This window comes from Ailuropoda melanoleuca, chromosome 8 (assembly GCF_002007445.2).
Source record: "Ailuropoda melanoleuca isolate Jingjing chromosome 8, ASM200744v2, whole genome shotgun sequence".
Taxonomy (NCBI): Eukaryota; Metazoa; Chordata; class Mammalia; order Carnivora; family Ursidae; genus Ailuropoda; species Ailuropoda melanoleuca.
In genome coordinates, this window is record NC_048225.1 from 105958926 (window position 1) to 105974332 (window position 15407).

A 15407-nucleotide genomic window follows, 5' to 3' on the forward strand; every position below is an offset into this window, starting at 1 on the left:
CTGCTTATTTTCTACTTCATTTCTTCTAAGACCCCTCAATTCTTAACAGTCCTGTGTCTCCAATGAAATCTACTATCCACTGGTTCAAATACCTTTTCACTGTCCTTAGTCACCTGAGAACTTTCCTTCCCTCCTTACCAGATTAAGTTCCAAGATCAGTCATTATAATCACTCCTGCGCTAAAACCCTAAACAGATGATTACTGATCATCTGCTGTGATTAATACCGATCTCAACTCTCTTTCTCATTCTCTCTTCCTCCACTCCCAGTTTTCTTTGAGGTTCTCTGCCCACTACCTTGCATGAAATTCCTTAGAGAGAGATGACAAATTCCAGAGGGAGAATCCAGTTATCCTCATAAGTGAGCAATAGACAACCAGAAATCTAGTTACAGCAGCTGGATACCAGGTTATTTAGGATTAAAGCATAAGGCTCCATGTCTAAGGGAACATCTCCTTGGGAAACTCCTTGTCTAAGGGAGTTTACAAGAGGCATAGTGTTAAAAATGATTAAAGACAACTTAGGTGATTCAAATAGACTTTCTTTAACACTTCATGAAGTGGGCAGTCTCCATTCCTAAGGGTCCAGAGAGGGTGGGAGGCAGGAAGCTCTTACAGGATAAAGAACAAGGAAGAAGAAAGAGAAAAACAGAAAATGAATAAGGAACAAGGAACAAAGAAATAAGTGTAGAGCCCAGGTTTGCTTGGCATTTTGGGATTGGCTGACTGGGTATACCGTGTTTCTGGTCAAGTGGAGCATTTATGGGTATCAAATGACAAAACTAAAACAACTGAGTAACGAGTTTGATAGCCTTTATTCAAGGGAAACAGCCTGTGGATTGGAGAAGTACAGTGCCTCACAAGCAGTGGAACACTTTTCTGGAGAGATTTTTTGGCAAGAGCAAGAGTCATAGAATGTTAGAAGAGGCATCATGGAAACAGGGCGTGACTGGCTAGGACGTCCGACATTTCCTGGTCAGGCTAGTAGGTTCTGTTTTCTAGGATAAGCTGAGTTAGCTAAAGCTGATTTGGAGGATTGAGATTGGTGTATATTAGATTACCTTAATAGATATTTATTGTAAGTACGTGTGACTTAAGTTTAGATTTGTGACGTGGGCTGGGCCACTGAGGCAGTCTCCATTTTGTGGGTCCTGATATGCAAATTAATTTTATCACAGACACACAACAGTTATCTAAATTTTAGTTTGCTGATATGGCAACCCAGCAGGAGAAACCCTGTCTTGGGCCTAGAAATTTATTTAAATAATAGTATCTCTAAAATATCTGAGCCAGTCCTTATATCTTCATGAACATCATTAATTTCCTTGAATGAGAACCAAATTCTAAGCTGCTCGGCCTCTGTATGTATTAAGCAAATTAAGATTACCTTATGCTCTTGCTCTGTATGGGGCGACGCTACATTTTATTTTAGCGTTTGTAAATGACTGTGAAGCTATTTGGGCCCATGCCATTTTAACTTGATTATTTTGACATTCCATTTTGATGTGGGGGCATTTTGACTTTTACATTTTCAGCTTTTAAAATGACTTAAGGAATATGTTAGAAAAATCTTCAATCTGTGCTCGTATTAGAGCCCAGGAGACAAGAATGAGATGGAATTCAAGTCTGAAATGAAAGTAACAGTGCTCTGATTCACAAGTTATTGATGTAACTGGTATTACCTGTTTTGCCAGTCTGGAATAAGGTTAAATTTGTTCTTATTCAGAGGCTCATATTGATCACTTGAACCCCTGCCTTACTAGGACATATAGCTTCGCTTGGCAGGCCTCTATTCTTTCCAGATTGTCCAAGGACCTTTCAGAGTTACTCAGTCCCCAAAGACCAAAGGCAAAAATAGGAGAATCTCATTAATTCAATAGCAGTATACTTGGGGGTGGGGTGGGGTTTAGAAAGAATTAGAGGAGAGTTGGGGGCATGGGGGGAATTCCTTTTCATCCAGAATTGCATTTCCAACTTAAATGTAGTTTTGTAATTGAAAACTGGACTACACAGTTCAGTGTTTTTTTATTCAATGTGGCAATTATGGGTTTGCTGGCTTGGCCCCTGAATGTTTCTTCCAGAGAACCTACTCAGGAAGTATTTCATTTTCCAGAAATGAGTCTAAAGCTTGGCATACAAAGTTTCAACACTCAAATATTTGATGAGCACTCCTGAAGTTTGTGCAATTTTCCAAATTGAAAGAAAAGCACGTCCGTACTTCAAAATTTAAGTTTCTCTTGCTAAAGTTTTACCTAAGAAGCACTTGGTATATTTGAAAATATTGCCTGTTTTTACATTTTTAAGAACAAGTGTTAATATCTAAACTAAATTTAAACAAGCATGCCAAAATGTGCCTTGAATTAAAAACAATGGCTTCACAAAATGGCTACGTCAGACTGACTATCAAAATGCTTCACTTGGGAATGTTTGGCATGTCAATGGCATCTATCATTATTCTCATTTAACTGGGGGGAAAACAGCAACATTGAAGGCAACTTACTGGCTCATCCTATCCTCTAGAGGAAAAAAATGGCTGATTCAAGCCAACTGCCTGAGTCTGTCAGAAGGAAAGATGAGAAATCATCTAGAAGTTGAGAAGCAGAGGTTTTTCTAGAGAGCACACAGGATAGTTAAACATTAGTTTAGTACAGAATGGGTACAAACTAAATACTTGTTAATGTGAAAAGAAAGGCTAAGGCATATAAAACATTGTAAGAGTTTATCTGAGCAAAAATCAGTTCAAATTTGGCAGAGCCAGATAGGAAGTGGTTAGAAACACTTCAAGGACAAGAGTGAGGGACTTACAGAGAAGAGGCGGAATCAAAGCAAGGGAATTATTTGGCTACAGTTTAAGCGGTTGTCTTATTTGAGAAAGCCTAGCAGACTATGATTGGTTGTCCTTTGGTTTTGATTTCTTAGCCTCAGGCATTTACTCTCTGAGGTGTTGGTTTGCTTAAGTAGCCTGCTAAAGTATTAGGACCTTCTCAGTCTAATGGTCTCTTTATTTAATTGATTTAGCATTGATTTATCTGCATTGCAAAAGCCTAGGAGTGACTTAGTTCAGATTCTTTTTTAATATGAAGATATTTTTGTTTTTGCTTTTTCCCCCCTAAAAATTAGCTGATCAAACTGCTAAGAAAACTAGTGCTCTGTCAGTGGAAACATTCAGTCAAGTCATGGATCTGTGATCTGTTTGGAACAGAGAAATGTCTGCATTAACCCCGTATAGGTCAGGAGGACCTCTACAAACACCTGCGGTTGTGATTTATTCACGTGGTATTATTGAGCATCTAGTAAGTTTGGGGAGTATAAAGGATGCTGTCTATGGCTGCCGTGGTGCCAAAGGCAGACACGGGGATCAGGAGTGATTAAGGCTTCCTGGCCTTGGGTTGCTGATGGTCTAGCTGGGAACGTATTAAACAAGTCATTTAAAAAATTTAACTGGAGAATGGTAAGTGTGGCAACTACTGAAAAAAAGGAGAATGTTATATAGATCCAGACAACAAGAATATATGGTCTAGTCCAGTGAATCAAGGAACACCTCCCTGAGAAATTGAAGATCTTTTACCTGCAAGATAGACTCAGCGGCAAAGAGAGGAGGAGAGCATTCCACATGGGGGCAGCATAGTCAAAGGCTCTGAGGGGCTGGCTTTGCAGAGCTTTGTTACAAGTGATCCTCATTACAGGAATAACAGGAAGGAAATCACTGAAACAGTTTTAAAATATTCTTTTAGCTACAGTGTGAAAAGTGGTTTGTGGGGGGGGTGGCTGGGGGGAAGTAAGAGCAGGGAGAGCTGCTCAGTTAGAAGACTTTCATCCCCAGGACACTAAGAGCATAAATGGCAAGCTAAAAAAATAAAAAAGGGAATATTGTCTTCAGCTTGCTACAAGTAGTCATAGTCTCATTGAGGAAATAACACACCTGTACACATGGAAAATGACATAATTGAAAATATTGATAATGAATATATATAAATATGAAAATGATTCCTTTATATAGTACAAAAATATTTTTTATTATTTTGATCAGTTTACATGGATACATTTAAATGCAGGAGATATCTGATATTTATTATAGTCTCATTTATTACTAACTCGGACTCAGACCTAAAGTGTTTAAAAAGTATTTGTAAAAAAACATATATTTATTTTAGTGTTGATAGTCAACTGTAGTCTAAAACTAATGTTTCATGTATCTAAGTGTATGTGTGTACCTGGAGATTAAGGTATACTCCCTGTTACTCAGAAACATCATTCCCAGCCACCACAACAGATCAAAATTTATAGTGCAGCATATTGGCTTAGTTTTGGTGTTTTTTTTTTTTTTTAATATGGGAAACATTTTCCAGATTTGTATGTCCTTATGTTTGTTTTGCTTGACTATATAATTGCAGCTAGTCTCAGAGTTCTCCCAGTGGTCTGGGAAATAGGGTATATGGTGTGTTTTTCATCTTTGTATGGTTTGCATAACTGGGCCTGTCTTTCAAAAATACGTTTTGAATAAATTAGTTCAGGCAGAGAATATTCCATAGAGATTTTGCACATTTCCACAATGATACTTACATCACTCAATCAGAACATAAATTAATTGTAGAAAAGTTTTAAATAGAAAAAAAACATTATTTTTCAATCGTAATATTGTTTTATTATGATCCTCAGACCTAGGGAAGATAGATTTTTTATGTCATTTTATTTCTAAAATGTCTTATATTCAGAATGTGTTTTAGGCCACATTAAGCCCCAGAAATAGATTTGTAGATTAGTATTTTAAAGATACATAATTAAATCTATTCCAGAACCAAATTTATAAATGTATTATAATTGAACATGAGTAGTACTTTGTAGATATAAAAGGCAATGCAATAAAACATTTCATTATTTAAGTCTTACTTAGTTGTAGATTTTCACTAGGTGGCAGACTTAGATAATGTATTCACTTTTGTAGTTTAAAATAACAAAGGTGTAGGTTCATTTATGTAGAACAGAAGTGGTACATCATATACATGTTTTGGTTCTATCTAATTTTCACTCTACAAGTCACTTAAGTACAATGACCAGTCACTCAGTCATATTACCACTCACTCAGACTTTAAATATATATAGCTATATACATTTGATGTAATGTGTTAGCAAAGGATTGTATCATCCAAATAATCATAAATGTATCCAAAGTTAGAATAATAATATCTATGAAAGATAAAAGCTATATTTCTCAGAGAAAATGAAAATTTCCCAAAAGATGAAATAAATTTTCATTGGTTTGCAGTATGTTTTCTTCACAAATTACTTTCTGGCCTTATATCTCAGCACTGTCCTAGATGCTTCTCAGAAGCTCTCCTTTCACTGGTGTTTTAATGCTACATAATCTGTAAAGACTCAGTCATCCATATTTATCACCCCTAGAAAAATATGTACAGCCTTATAATTTAAAAATTGTTATAGTTTCCTCCAGGTAGTAGGTCTAATTTAAAGGCAAAAAATTCACTTTATACTTCTTTTTATGTCCTGGAGACCAGACCTGTCCAATAACAAACACACTTGATAATTACTTGTTAACCTAGAGATTAAGTACTGCCCTCAGTAAATAAAAATAACAATAACGAAGCAATGATCTGACAACTACTATTGTGTGTGTGTGTGTGTGCACATGTGTGTATGTGTGCGCGTGTGTGTGTTGGGGGAAGGAAGTGAATAGGAAGAAAGCTAATGCAAAGCTATGGGACATGTGAAAACTCAGGATTCTCTTAAAATAACACTAACAATTGAGCCTTGGCCTCAATTCATTGTAATTAAATGTTATTTCAGTTAAAATATTTTCTCAGAAATTCACTATAGCAAGATTTGACATTTAAAATTGCATACTATGAGAATAGGGAATCTTAGAAGATCAAAGAACTCATAATACGAACAAGAAGCTCATCCCATGAAATCTTTGTCAATCAGCATATTCATCTTATAAATTTCAATTTCAACATTCAACAACTTCTTAAATCAGCTTCATGAGTTTCTCTTCTATGCCATTTCATAATTGTAGAGAGAAATGTCTAATAAAAGCCAAATTACTAAATTTATTTTTCTTGTAGCGCTAAAATGTTTGCTAAAATATTCTTCGGAAAATAGTGCTCCATTTTTCTCACATCGTATAGACAGCTCATGTAACAATGCCTGCTGCTGTAATTGCATGTCGTTTTATGCCTGAGGCTAGGAATCACTCACTCATAAATATGGCGTTATAAAAAATACCGTATTAGATTGTTAGTGTAATGCAAATGTTCTTTTGTGTGTGTGTGTGTGTGTTTTTAATGTAGGTTGTTTTCCAGTCTCAGTATTATCACAGAACTTACTCACCCAGCCAACATGAGATTCATGCAATTCAGAGCCAAAGACTGTTACTCTCTTGCTCTTTCAAAACTGGAAAAGGTAAGACTTCATATTAAGGAAGTTGCTTATACCTATTTTTTCCTGAAAGAGTAACTCTGAAATTCCTATATATAGAAAGAAATGCAATGAGGTAGTAAAAATAAAAATGCTGTTTGAATCCTTATTTTGGAGCTAAAATCTTAATTTACAATTTTTTTAATGTGAATTGATGTATTTGAACCATTTGTATCACAAGTGAGCATAATGAAGATATCTTGTTCTCTCCTCATTTATTATAAATTGAAAGCATGATCCAGGATGAGTTAAATGCAGCAAGAATGCATATACTCACTTATAATGTCAGTTATATTGTTAATATCATGAGTGCTATATCAAGAAATCTCTGTTTATAGAGGGCTTTGCAGTATAAAATAATCCTTCAGGCCTTAGAAAAGTTGTAGGCTTTGTTGAAAGTTAGCTTCCCAAATGTCACCAACACAATCTGAGACAAAGCTGAGTTTATTTGCTTGCTTAGGTAAGGGAGACCCTCGCCTCAGGAGAGCTTTGGCAATGCTTCAGAACTGGGGAAGCAAGGTTAAAGTTTCTTCAGTATAGGAAATCTTATTTAATGAGGGTCTTATTTAATGAGAGCCTTATTTAATGAGGTTCTGGAATGGGGGTTTCATTAGTTTTGGGAAGGGATCAGAGTACTGTGAATGGACAAAGTAAGATTGTGAAGTCATGTTATGTGGATAGAGAGGTGTGGTTTCCATTCTTAATGTTTAGCCTGAATGTGGCTATCAATGGATTTTGCATCCAGCATTTACCTGATACTAGTATACTGGAAGAATTTGATATAGGACAAAACAATATGATTCAATTTTATTCATGTGAAAATGTGCTAAATCTATGCCCTCTTCATTGTTTGTGACAATATAAGAGGTACAGATAATGATGCCTTATGTTTGTTGTTGCTGTTGTTTGGTTAGTTCATTTTTTCATTTGGTTTTGATTACCTGTTACACCAAACACTGTCCTAATTCCTAGGACACATACTGCTGAGTAAGGCCATTACTGCACTCTGATTTGTTGATTTCCATCCTCAGAGCTGGTCACATATGTTATGTTAGTAGAGGCTTTCCATTGTTCCTTTGCAGTCATACTCAAGTTGCTGTTAGGCACTCCCTTCAGAAGAGGAAACTGAGTGTAAGACAGGTAAAATAACTTTTCCAAGATTATATAGCTATCAAGTCAGTGCAGGAAGGGAATCTTAAAGACATGAATGTTCAGGACAGAAAACTACCATTATGCCACACTGCTTTAACAACATGGAAAGGTTGGCAAGCACGGCTAAATTGGCTCAGCACCCACAAGCAAAGCCGGTTATCCGGAATCCAGCTGGAATGATGATGGTCTCCCTCTTGACACACTAGGATTACCTACTGATGAAGAGTACAGCTCTGGAGTCACATTGGTCCATTTCTCTACCACTTTCTAGGAATGGAACTGGGCTAAATTATTTATACATTGATAGCTTTGGGATTGTTCTCTAGAAATAGTGGTAATAGCTAAATAACAGGGTCATTGCAAAGATTACACCAGATGATCTATCCAAAACATTTAGCCCAGTTTTGGCATACAATCAGTATTCAAATAAAGGGTACTACAAACATAATTATAAATTATTGTGGATTTCACTTATAAATATTCCATTCTTTGTATTCAGTTTTATGCTAAGTGAGTGGATGTTTCAAGGTCATAATTGTGGAAGATGTTTTCAATAGTGTTGAGTGTGTGTGTTTATATTATTGTGTGTCTACTGCATTAGGGAAAAAGAAGAATGATATGACATTTTGATATTTGTTGGGGAATTAATTAAAAACAAAGTCTTCTACTAATATAGAAATCCTCTTCTCAAATGTAGGAAAGTTTTACTTGAATAAGCATTAAACCAGACTGTGATATACATCTCAAGAAATCCACTAAAAAGATTGCAAAAATAGAGAGGCATCTCACTCTTTTATATGGCTAGGCAAATACAATCACATGCAAACATGTCAATTGTCTTAACATAAAGGAAAAATAAAACTTCTTGTATCTTTGCGACAAGCAAGCAGTTACAACTTCCAGCCAGATACCTAGACTAACCTCCCAAAGAGACAGAGAGACAGGATGCTTTATGTTTGCATTTCAGAAAGATAGTTCCAAGGCTTCCAAGAGAGACTTCTCTGAGATACAAAACTGGCTAGAGATTATTCAGGTTTTCAAAAGGTTTGGAACTCTCTGAAAGCGACAGAGAAAGGATTTACACTCTTGAGTTTTCTAAAGGAAATGCTATCAGAAAAAGAGGGGGAAGGATGGAGTTTTCTTCTCTTTTGGTATCAGAGAAATTCATTTATTTTTTAGATTTGTATTTACCCCTACATATACTAGATATTTCCCAAAAAGAGTAAAGGAATTCAGTATATTCCCTAATTATTAAGGAATAGTGGGGCTTGGGGAATTGGAATTGAAACCAGTTGGTTTGGAGGTTTTAAAGCCATAGAAAATTCTTTTCAATTCAGTTATTACCATTTTATCCGTTGATATGGAGATTTTGTCACATAGAAACTTTTTAGGCTTTGGTGCTGTTATGACTTAAATTGTGTTCCTCCCCCTCAAAAAAAGACATGCTGGGAGTCCTAGCCTCTACCACCTCTGAATGTGATCTTATTTGAAGATAGGGTTTTTATAGAGGTAATGAATTAAAGAAGGCTATTGATGTGGGCCTTAATCCATTACACCTGGCATCCTTATAGAAAGGGTAAATTTGGATACAGAAACAGACATACATAAAGGGAAGACAGCTTGAAGAGAAACAGGGGAAAGACGCCATCCACAAGGCAAGGAAAGCAGCCTGGAACAAATCGTTCACTTACAGCCCTCAGAAGCAACCGATACTGCTGACACCTTGATTTCAGTTTTCCAGCTTCCAGAACTCTGGCACAGTAAATTTCTGTTGTTCAAGCTACCCAGTCTGTGGTGCTTTTTTATGGCAGCCCTAGTAAACTAACACATGTGCTGTCAGTGATACAGTAACTGTTCATTTCCAGCCCATGCTTTTTATCTGGTATAAATACAGCTAACTTAGTACTTATCTTTCTATATTTTTAGTCTGGATACAAGGAGCTATTTTTAGGCTAGAGAAATTGATCTTTGTTTCTAATATTGAATAATAGCCCAGAGTTATTATTGGCTGAGGAATAAGTAGATTTTTAATCTTTCAAACATATTTATGAAAATCCTTTTATTCTATCTATAATTAGATGCATTTTCACCTTCATAGATAAAGCTTTCACCTTTAGAAACATAATCAAGGTTTTGAATTAGAAACGAACAACAGCTTGGCTGATGGACACACTTTTTTGATCCTAAGTGGTTTTCATTTAAACTTAAGAAGTGCTCGAATTTGTTAGAATGAGTGTGGGAGATTAGATTGCATTGACCCTGGCTGCTTTACTTGTGTGATGATTACGTTTGGGTGGTATCCTGGTAGACCTTGAATTCTTCTAGAACACCGGTTGCCACTGGTAATGGAAGTGATAATCTGTAAGATTTCTCTGGAAGAAGCCACTTACTGAAGAATATAAAAGAATATAAGAGGATATAAAAGAATTAAAACTTCCATTAGGAAAAGGAGAGAACTGAGAGCACAAAGGATCACTGGTCTGTGACAATAATGTGAGCAGTGAATGATTGTTGAGGACCCCCATCTGTTCTTGCGAAAAGAAAATTCCTTGATTATTTTTTTAGATTTGCTCTCTTGGGGAATTCCCGTGTCTGTTTTTTTATGTGACACTTGTCTTACCTCAGGCTTTTTCCTGAGCTATTTTTATCCATGTCACTTTGGGAATACATACTTCTTGCAGCCTATGTGAATTTTTATCCTGCTTATTGTTTATGCAAGTTTGAAAAAAATCTAAAGATTTTTAAGCTTATTAAAGCATTTTTCCCCTAAACTTTTAAAGTCTAAAGATTTCTTAGATGAGTCTGCTAATTTCTTTCAAAAACTTGATAAAATTCTGGTATACTTACTTCCATAAATTTTTATGACCAGATGATCCCCAATGTTCCTTCTTTTTTTTTTTTTAAAGATTTTATTTATTTATTTGACAGAGATAGAGACAGCCAGCGAGAGAGGGAACACAAGCAGGGGGAGTGGGAGAGGAAGAAGCAGGCTCATGCGGAGAAGCCTGATGTGGGGCTCGATCCAATAATGCCGGGATCACGCCTTGAGCCGAAGGCAGACGCTTAACCGCTGTGCCACCCAGGCGCCCCCCCGCAATGTTCCTTCTTAAATGTAATTTTTAAGTTCTTTATTTCTTTGCCTTCTCAACCCATGCTTCTCTCTATCTCTTGGGAAGCTACCTTGAGGTTATTGAGACAATAGTGTTGGATTGGACTTTGTTGTTAATGCCTTTTCAGTTTTCTCTCTTGTGGGCATTTAGAAGTGCACAGTTTTTAAGTATTAGAGGCTCCTAATTTCTGAGTTCCCTGTTTATTTTTAGTCTCTACTTGAAACTAATTCTTGCTTGAGCTACTTGTCTTTCTTGCAATGTACAACTAAAGGCAGCAAATGACAGTATATACACACCAATATTAAACAGATGGGTCAGGTCTGGGAGTGACACATAGACTTCCACTCATATGCCATTGGCTAGAACTCAATCATATGGCCACACCTAACTTCAAGGGGGACTAGGAAATGCAGTCCAGTCACATGCCTACGAAGAATAGGGCAACATCCAGCCCCTCTGATGTCCCTGGAGGTTTGAAAGGTGACAAAGATGTTGAAAGTTTCAATATACTAATCATGTGGTTACTTTTTCTGGCTCTCACCCTGAAGCTATCTAGGGGATCCTCCATGAGTTGCCTCCTTAGCATAAGATCAGGTATGGTTGAAAGATATGAACAACAAAAAACTCTCCTATTACTCATAAATTCTAAGGGCTTTTGAAGCTCTATGTCAGGAACCAGGGACAAAAACCAAATATATATATTTTTATATCACACTATTCATCTCACATTTTCATTACTTTGCTTCTTACATCACTGTGTAATTACCATAGGATAGCTCAACTGTAATTATGATCATTATTGGGGAATGGTGACAGTTCAAAAGCAATTTTAAAGAAAGCAGTCTTAAAGCAAATTGAGCTATAAGCATGAATAAAAGGCTTTTTTTAATAAAATGCATCAAAACAGGAGATGAAGTAAGTCTTTATAAGGAAATGAGATGAAAAATTCTTTTTTTCCTATTGATGTCCTCCCCTTCTCTATTTTTTATTTCATGTCACATTTTCCATGTCCACTTAATTCTTATACTGTGTTTCTGATGCCTGCTACACTTACTTTGTTAGACGAAGTGTCAATGACACATCTTCGTCACCTTTCAAACCTCCGGGGACAGCAGAGGGGCTAGACATTGAGTTTAATCATGTGGCCAGTGAGTTAATTAATCGTGTCTCCATAATGAAACTGATAAATACTCTGAAAAACAGGACTTGGACAGCTCCCTTCCCCTGTGTACCATTTTATCAGCCATTTATTCTCATTCTTTATAATAAAATAATCATCACTAAGTATAACATTTTCATGAGTTCTGTGAACATTCTAGCCAATTATCAAAACTGAGGGGCTTGTGGGAAGCTCCAAATTTGTAGCAGGCTGGACACAGTTGTCTTGGAGACATCTGGGACTTGCAGCTGGTGTCTGAAATGGGAGTAGTCTTGTGTGACTGAGCCCCTTAACCTGTGGGGTCTGACCCAACTCTGGGTAGTGTCATAACTGAATTGAATTGTAGGGACATCTAGTTGGTGTCAAAGAATTGGTGTCAAAATGCAAAGAGTCATGTCTGTAAATCATATCACTTTGTAGTCAATGATAGAGCAAAATGATAAAAATTGAAGATTGCATCTGGGAGAAATAAGTGAGACTATCAGATTTATTTTTTAATATATTCACTGTGTAAGCAAGTGGCAAATTTTATATATTTTCAATTTAAATGCAAACCAGTAATATTTACTGAGCACCTGTTATGAGCCAAATACCTTGCTCAATGCTAGAGGTTACCAATGGAATAAATACATGGAATTTATAATTTGATGGGAGGCATAGATATATAGGAACAAAAAAAATGCATGGCCTTCCTTTTTTTTTTCTGTCCAAACAAGTTGGACTACTTTTTATTCATAATCAAAGTATTAGAATGGCTGAATGGAAGTTTGGTGCTATCTGCCTACACTGGATTTGATTCATTAGGAATTTTTTTATCCTGTTTTTAAGAAAATATTTACCTTTTCCCATGGGTGTCCAGAAAAAATTTGAAGAGAATATTGATATTAGTTTCTGTTTCTTTTAAATGTGAAAAAGCATTACCTGATCCATTCTAGAGGAGTGAAAAAATGTTATTTATGTGGATAATTATTTTAATATGTAAATTTATCTATTAAGAATGTACATAGTATTAAGATTTCATACAGTATGTCCAAAGTTGCCATAGGCTGAATGTTTGTGTCCTTCCCCAAAATTCATATGTTGAAACCTAAGCCCTGACGTGATGGTGTTAGGAAGTGGGGCCTTTGGGAGGTGAGTAGGTCATGAGGGTGGAGCCCTCATGAGTGGGATTAGTGCTCTCATAAGAGACCCCAGAGAACTCCTCCACCATGTGAGGACACAGGGAGAAGATGGCTTTCTATGAACCAGTGTAGGGCTCGATCTCACAACTCTGAGATCATGACCTAAGCTGAAATCAAGAGTCGGATGCTTAACTGACTGAGCCACCCAGGCACCCCTTTAATCAGTTTTTTAGGAGCATAACATATGCAACAATCCTTTGGAAGTAGTCTGAAAACCAAAAAATAGTCTAGACTCAGCAATCAGTCATTCATTCGAACTCCTGTTAGTTTTTCAGAATCATGACATAATTTTCATCAACAGCCCTTCATGTCATAAAACTTCCACAAGAAATGTATGCACCCTTTGTTTATCTTCCAAGGACTGGGGTATATTTAGATAATACCTTTAAACTCATAGCCTTCCTTACTTAAAACTAGTCTCTGGAACGGTGCCTTTATTCTTAATGAAGGTAAAGCAAACTCTTTTTTCAAGTACCCCTCAAAACATCACATTGACACTGATAACCAAGTCTAACAGTGTGGATTTTCTCCTTTTATTGTTATGTCAAGGTTATTTTCTAACCTTTTCTGTTGCAAAACTCCCCCCAATGGGGACTGCCAACTGTTTCTGCAGACAGTTCAGTTGGTTCTAATTCTTTATCTCCTTTCAGCAAGATACCAGCAGTTCACAAGCACTTTTGTTTTTCAGGCCTTCCTTCATCACGGGAACTGTTGATGATTTAGCCTGTTTTAGTAATTTTTAAAATTATAGTTGTGTTTTATGAGTTACAACTTTTGAACATCATTAAATAGTACAGAACTTGCCTTTATTTTTGAAAAGTAAATACACATAGTTTATTTTATAGTTTGATAAAAGTACAAAAAAAGAAGAGTGGTTGCTTTTCTCCAAACTGAAGCTAATAAAAGTGTTAATATTTTAAATCTCTTATTCTATAAAAAAGCAAAAATAATAAGATCATACGCATGGAATGAATGATTGCTTCCTATTTGGCAAACCTGTCTTTTAAGGCTCAATTATGATGTCATTTCATCTATGACACCATCTGCATCCTCCTTAGGCTTCCTTAATACTTGAACTTCTATAAGCTCACATCACATGGCTTTGTAGATATTTGATTTTAATTCTTTCTTTTAAGTAAAACTGAATACCTGCAAAACTGGAATCTTCTGTTAATTACCTCTCTATCCTACCAACCTGGTTCAGTGCCTGATACATAACAGTTAATGGATAAGTGTTTCTTAATTACCCAGCTTCATTTTTTCTGAAGCCGTGGGAATATTCTGTAGCCAAAGCTTTCTTCCATTTTTTTTTAATTTAACACACATTGTAAATGTGTTTTTAGTTTACTGTGTTATTTCTGATATAAGTTACTGTTTAAACAAGATGTGAACTAACAGATCCCTTGACTCATTTCCAACTAAGTATCTTATCTTCCAAAGTGGAAATCAAGAGCCTGACCATGCAATTAGGTGACACAGATAAATAAAGTGAATCATATGTAAGAAAGAATGAATCTCATTGGAAGCAGATGCTTTCAACTCTGGCCAGTTGTTGATATGACGTATGATATCAGATTTTCCAAATTTAAAAGGAATCAGAAATTTAGACTTTTATGTTAAATGTTGGAACTTATTAGACCTCAGTAAATGTTTGCAGGCCAAATGAAATTCCTCTATAGTTACGAATCTGGACTAGCCACTGCCAATGTGTAAAACTTCTAGCTTGTATGTTGCTTTTGTACAGAAAGGTAGATAAATGATTTTTTCACAATATCACAGTGGAGTGGATGGTAAGACTAAGTATTAGTCATCTCTAGTTCTTCTTTTTCCCATATATAAAAATGGCTTATAAAGTGCAATTTAAGAAATTAATCCAGAGCCACCCAGGTGCCCTTGACAAAATTAAGTTTAAAACAAAGGCTGTGACCAGCAGGAACATCCACGGAATCAGCCTGAGATGCAGGAAGATACATCTGGATCTCTACAAAAGAACATCTCCAGCGCTGAGTATCGAGGTACGAAGCGGGGAGCCGTGAACACGCACAGATATCGGAAGATAAACAGAAGGGGGAGGGAGCCGCCGTGTCAGGGCGCCGGGAAGCGGTAGCCACCTGCACGGGGGAGCGGACGGACCGCGGACCCGCACCCTGGAAAAGGCAGACTGAGTCCGTGAGCCGGGAGCGTGCACCACCAAGCATCTCACGGAGCTCCGGAGCTCCGGTGTGCTCACTGGATCGAGGCTGAGACCGGGAGCTCCTGGAGCGTGCGCAGGGTGGCTGGCGGCTGGCGGCTGGCGGCTGGAGGGCCACCTGCATGGGGGAGCAGGCGGACTCGCGGTCAGCACCCGCGAGACACCAGACTGAGACGGGGAG

General features: G+C 36.9%; 1 protein-coding gene across 7 annotated transcripts in view; it reads left to right on the forward strand.

The window, feature by feature from the left end:
- KCNT2 (potassium sodium-activated channel subfamily T member 2) overlaps positions 1–15407 on the forward strand; it is a 349882-nt gene that overhangs the window by 272982 nt on the left and 61493 nt on the right. For all 7 annotated transcript variants that reach the window (XM_034667169.1, XM_034667168.1, XM_034667171.1 and 4 more), the window contains one exon: positions 6307–6418. In XM_034667169.1, coding sequence (XP_034523060.1) covers positions 6307–6418 — 112 coding nt within the window. The remainder of the gene's footprint in view (positions 1–6306; positions 6419–15407) is intronic.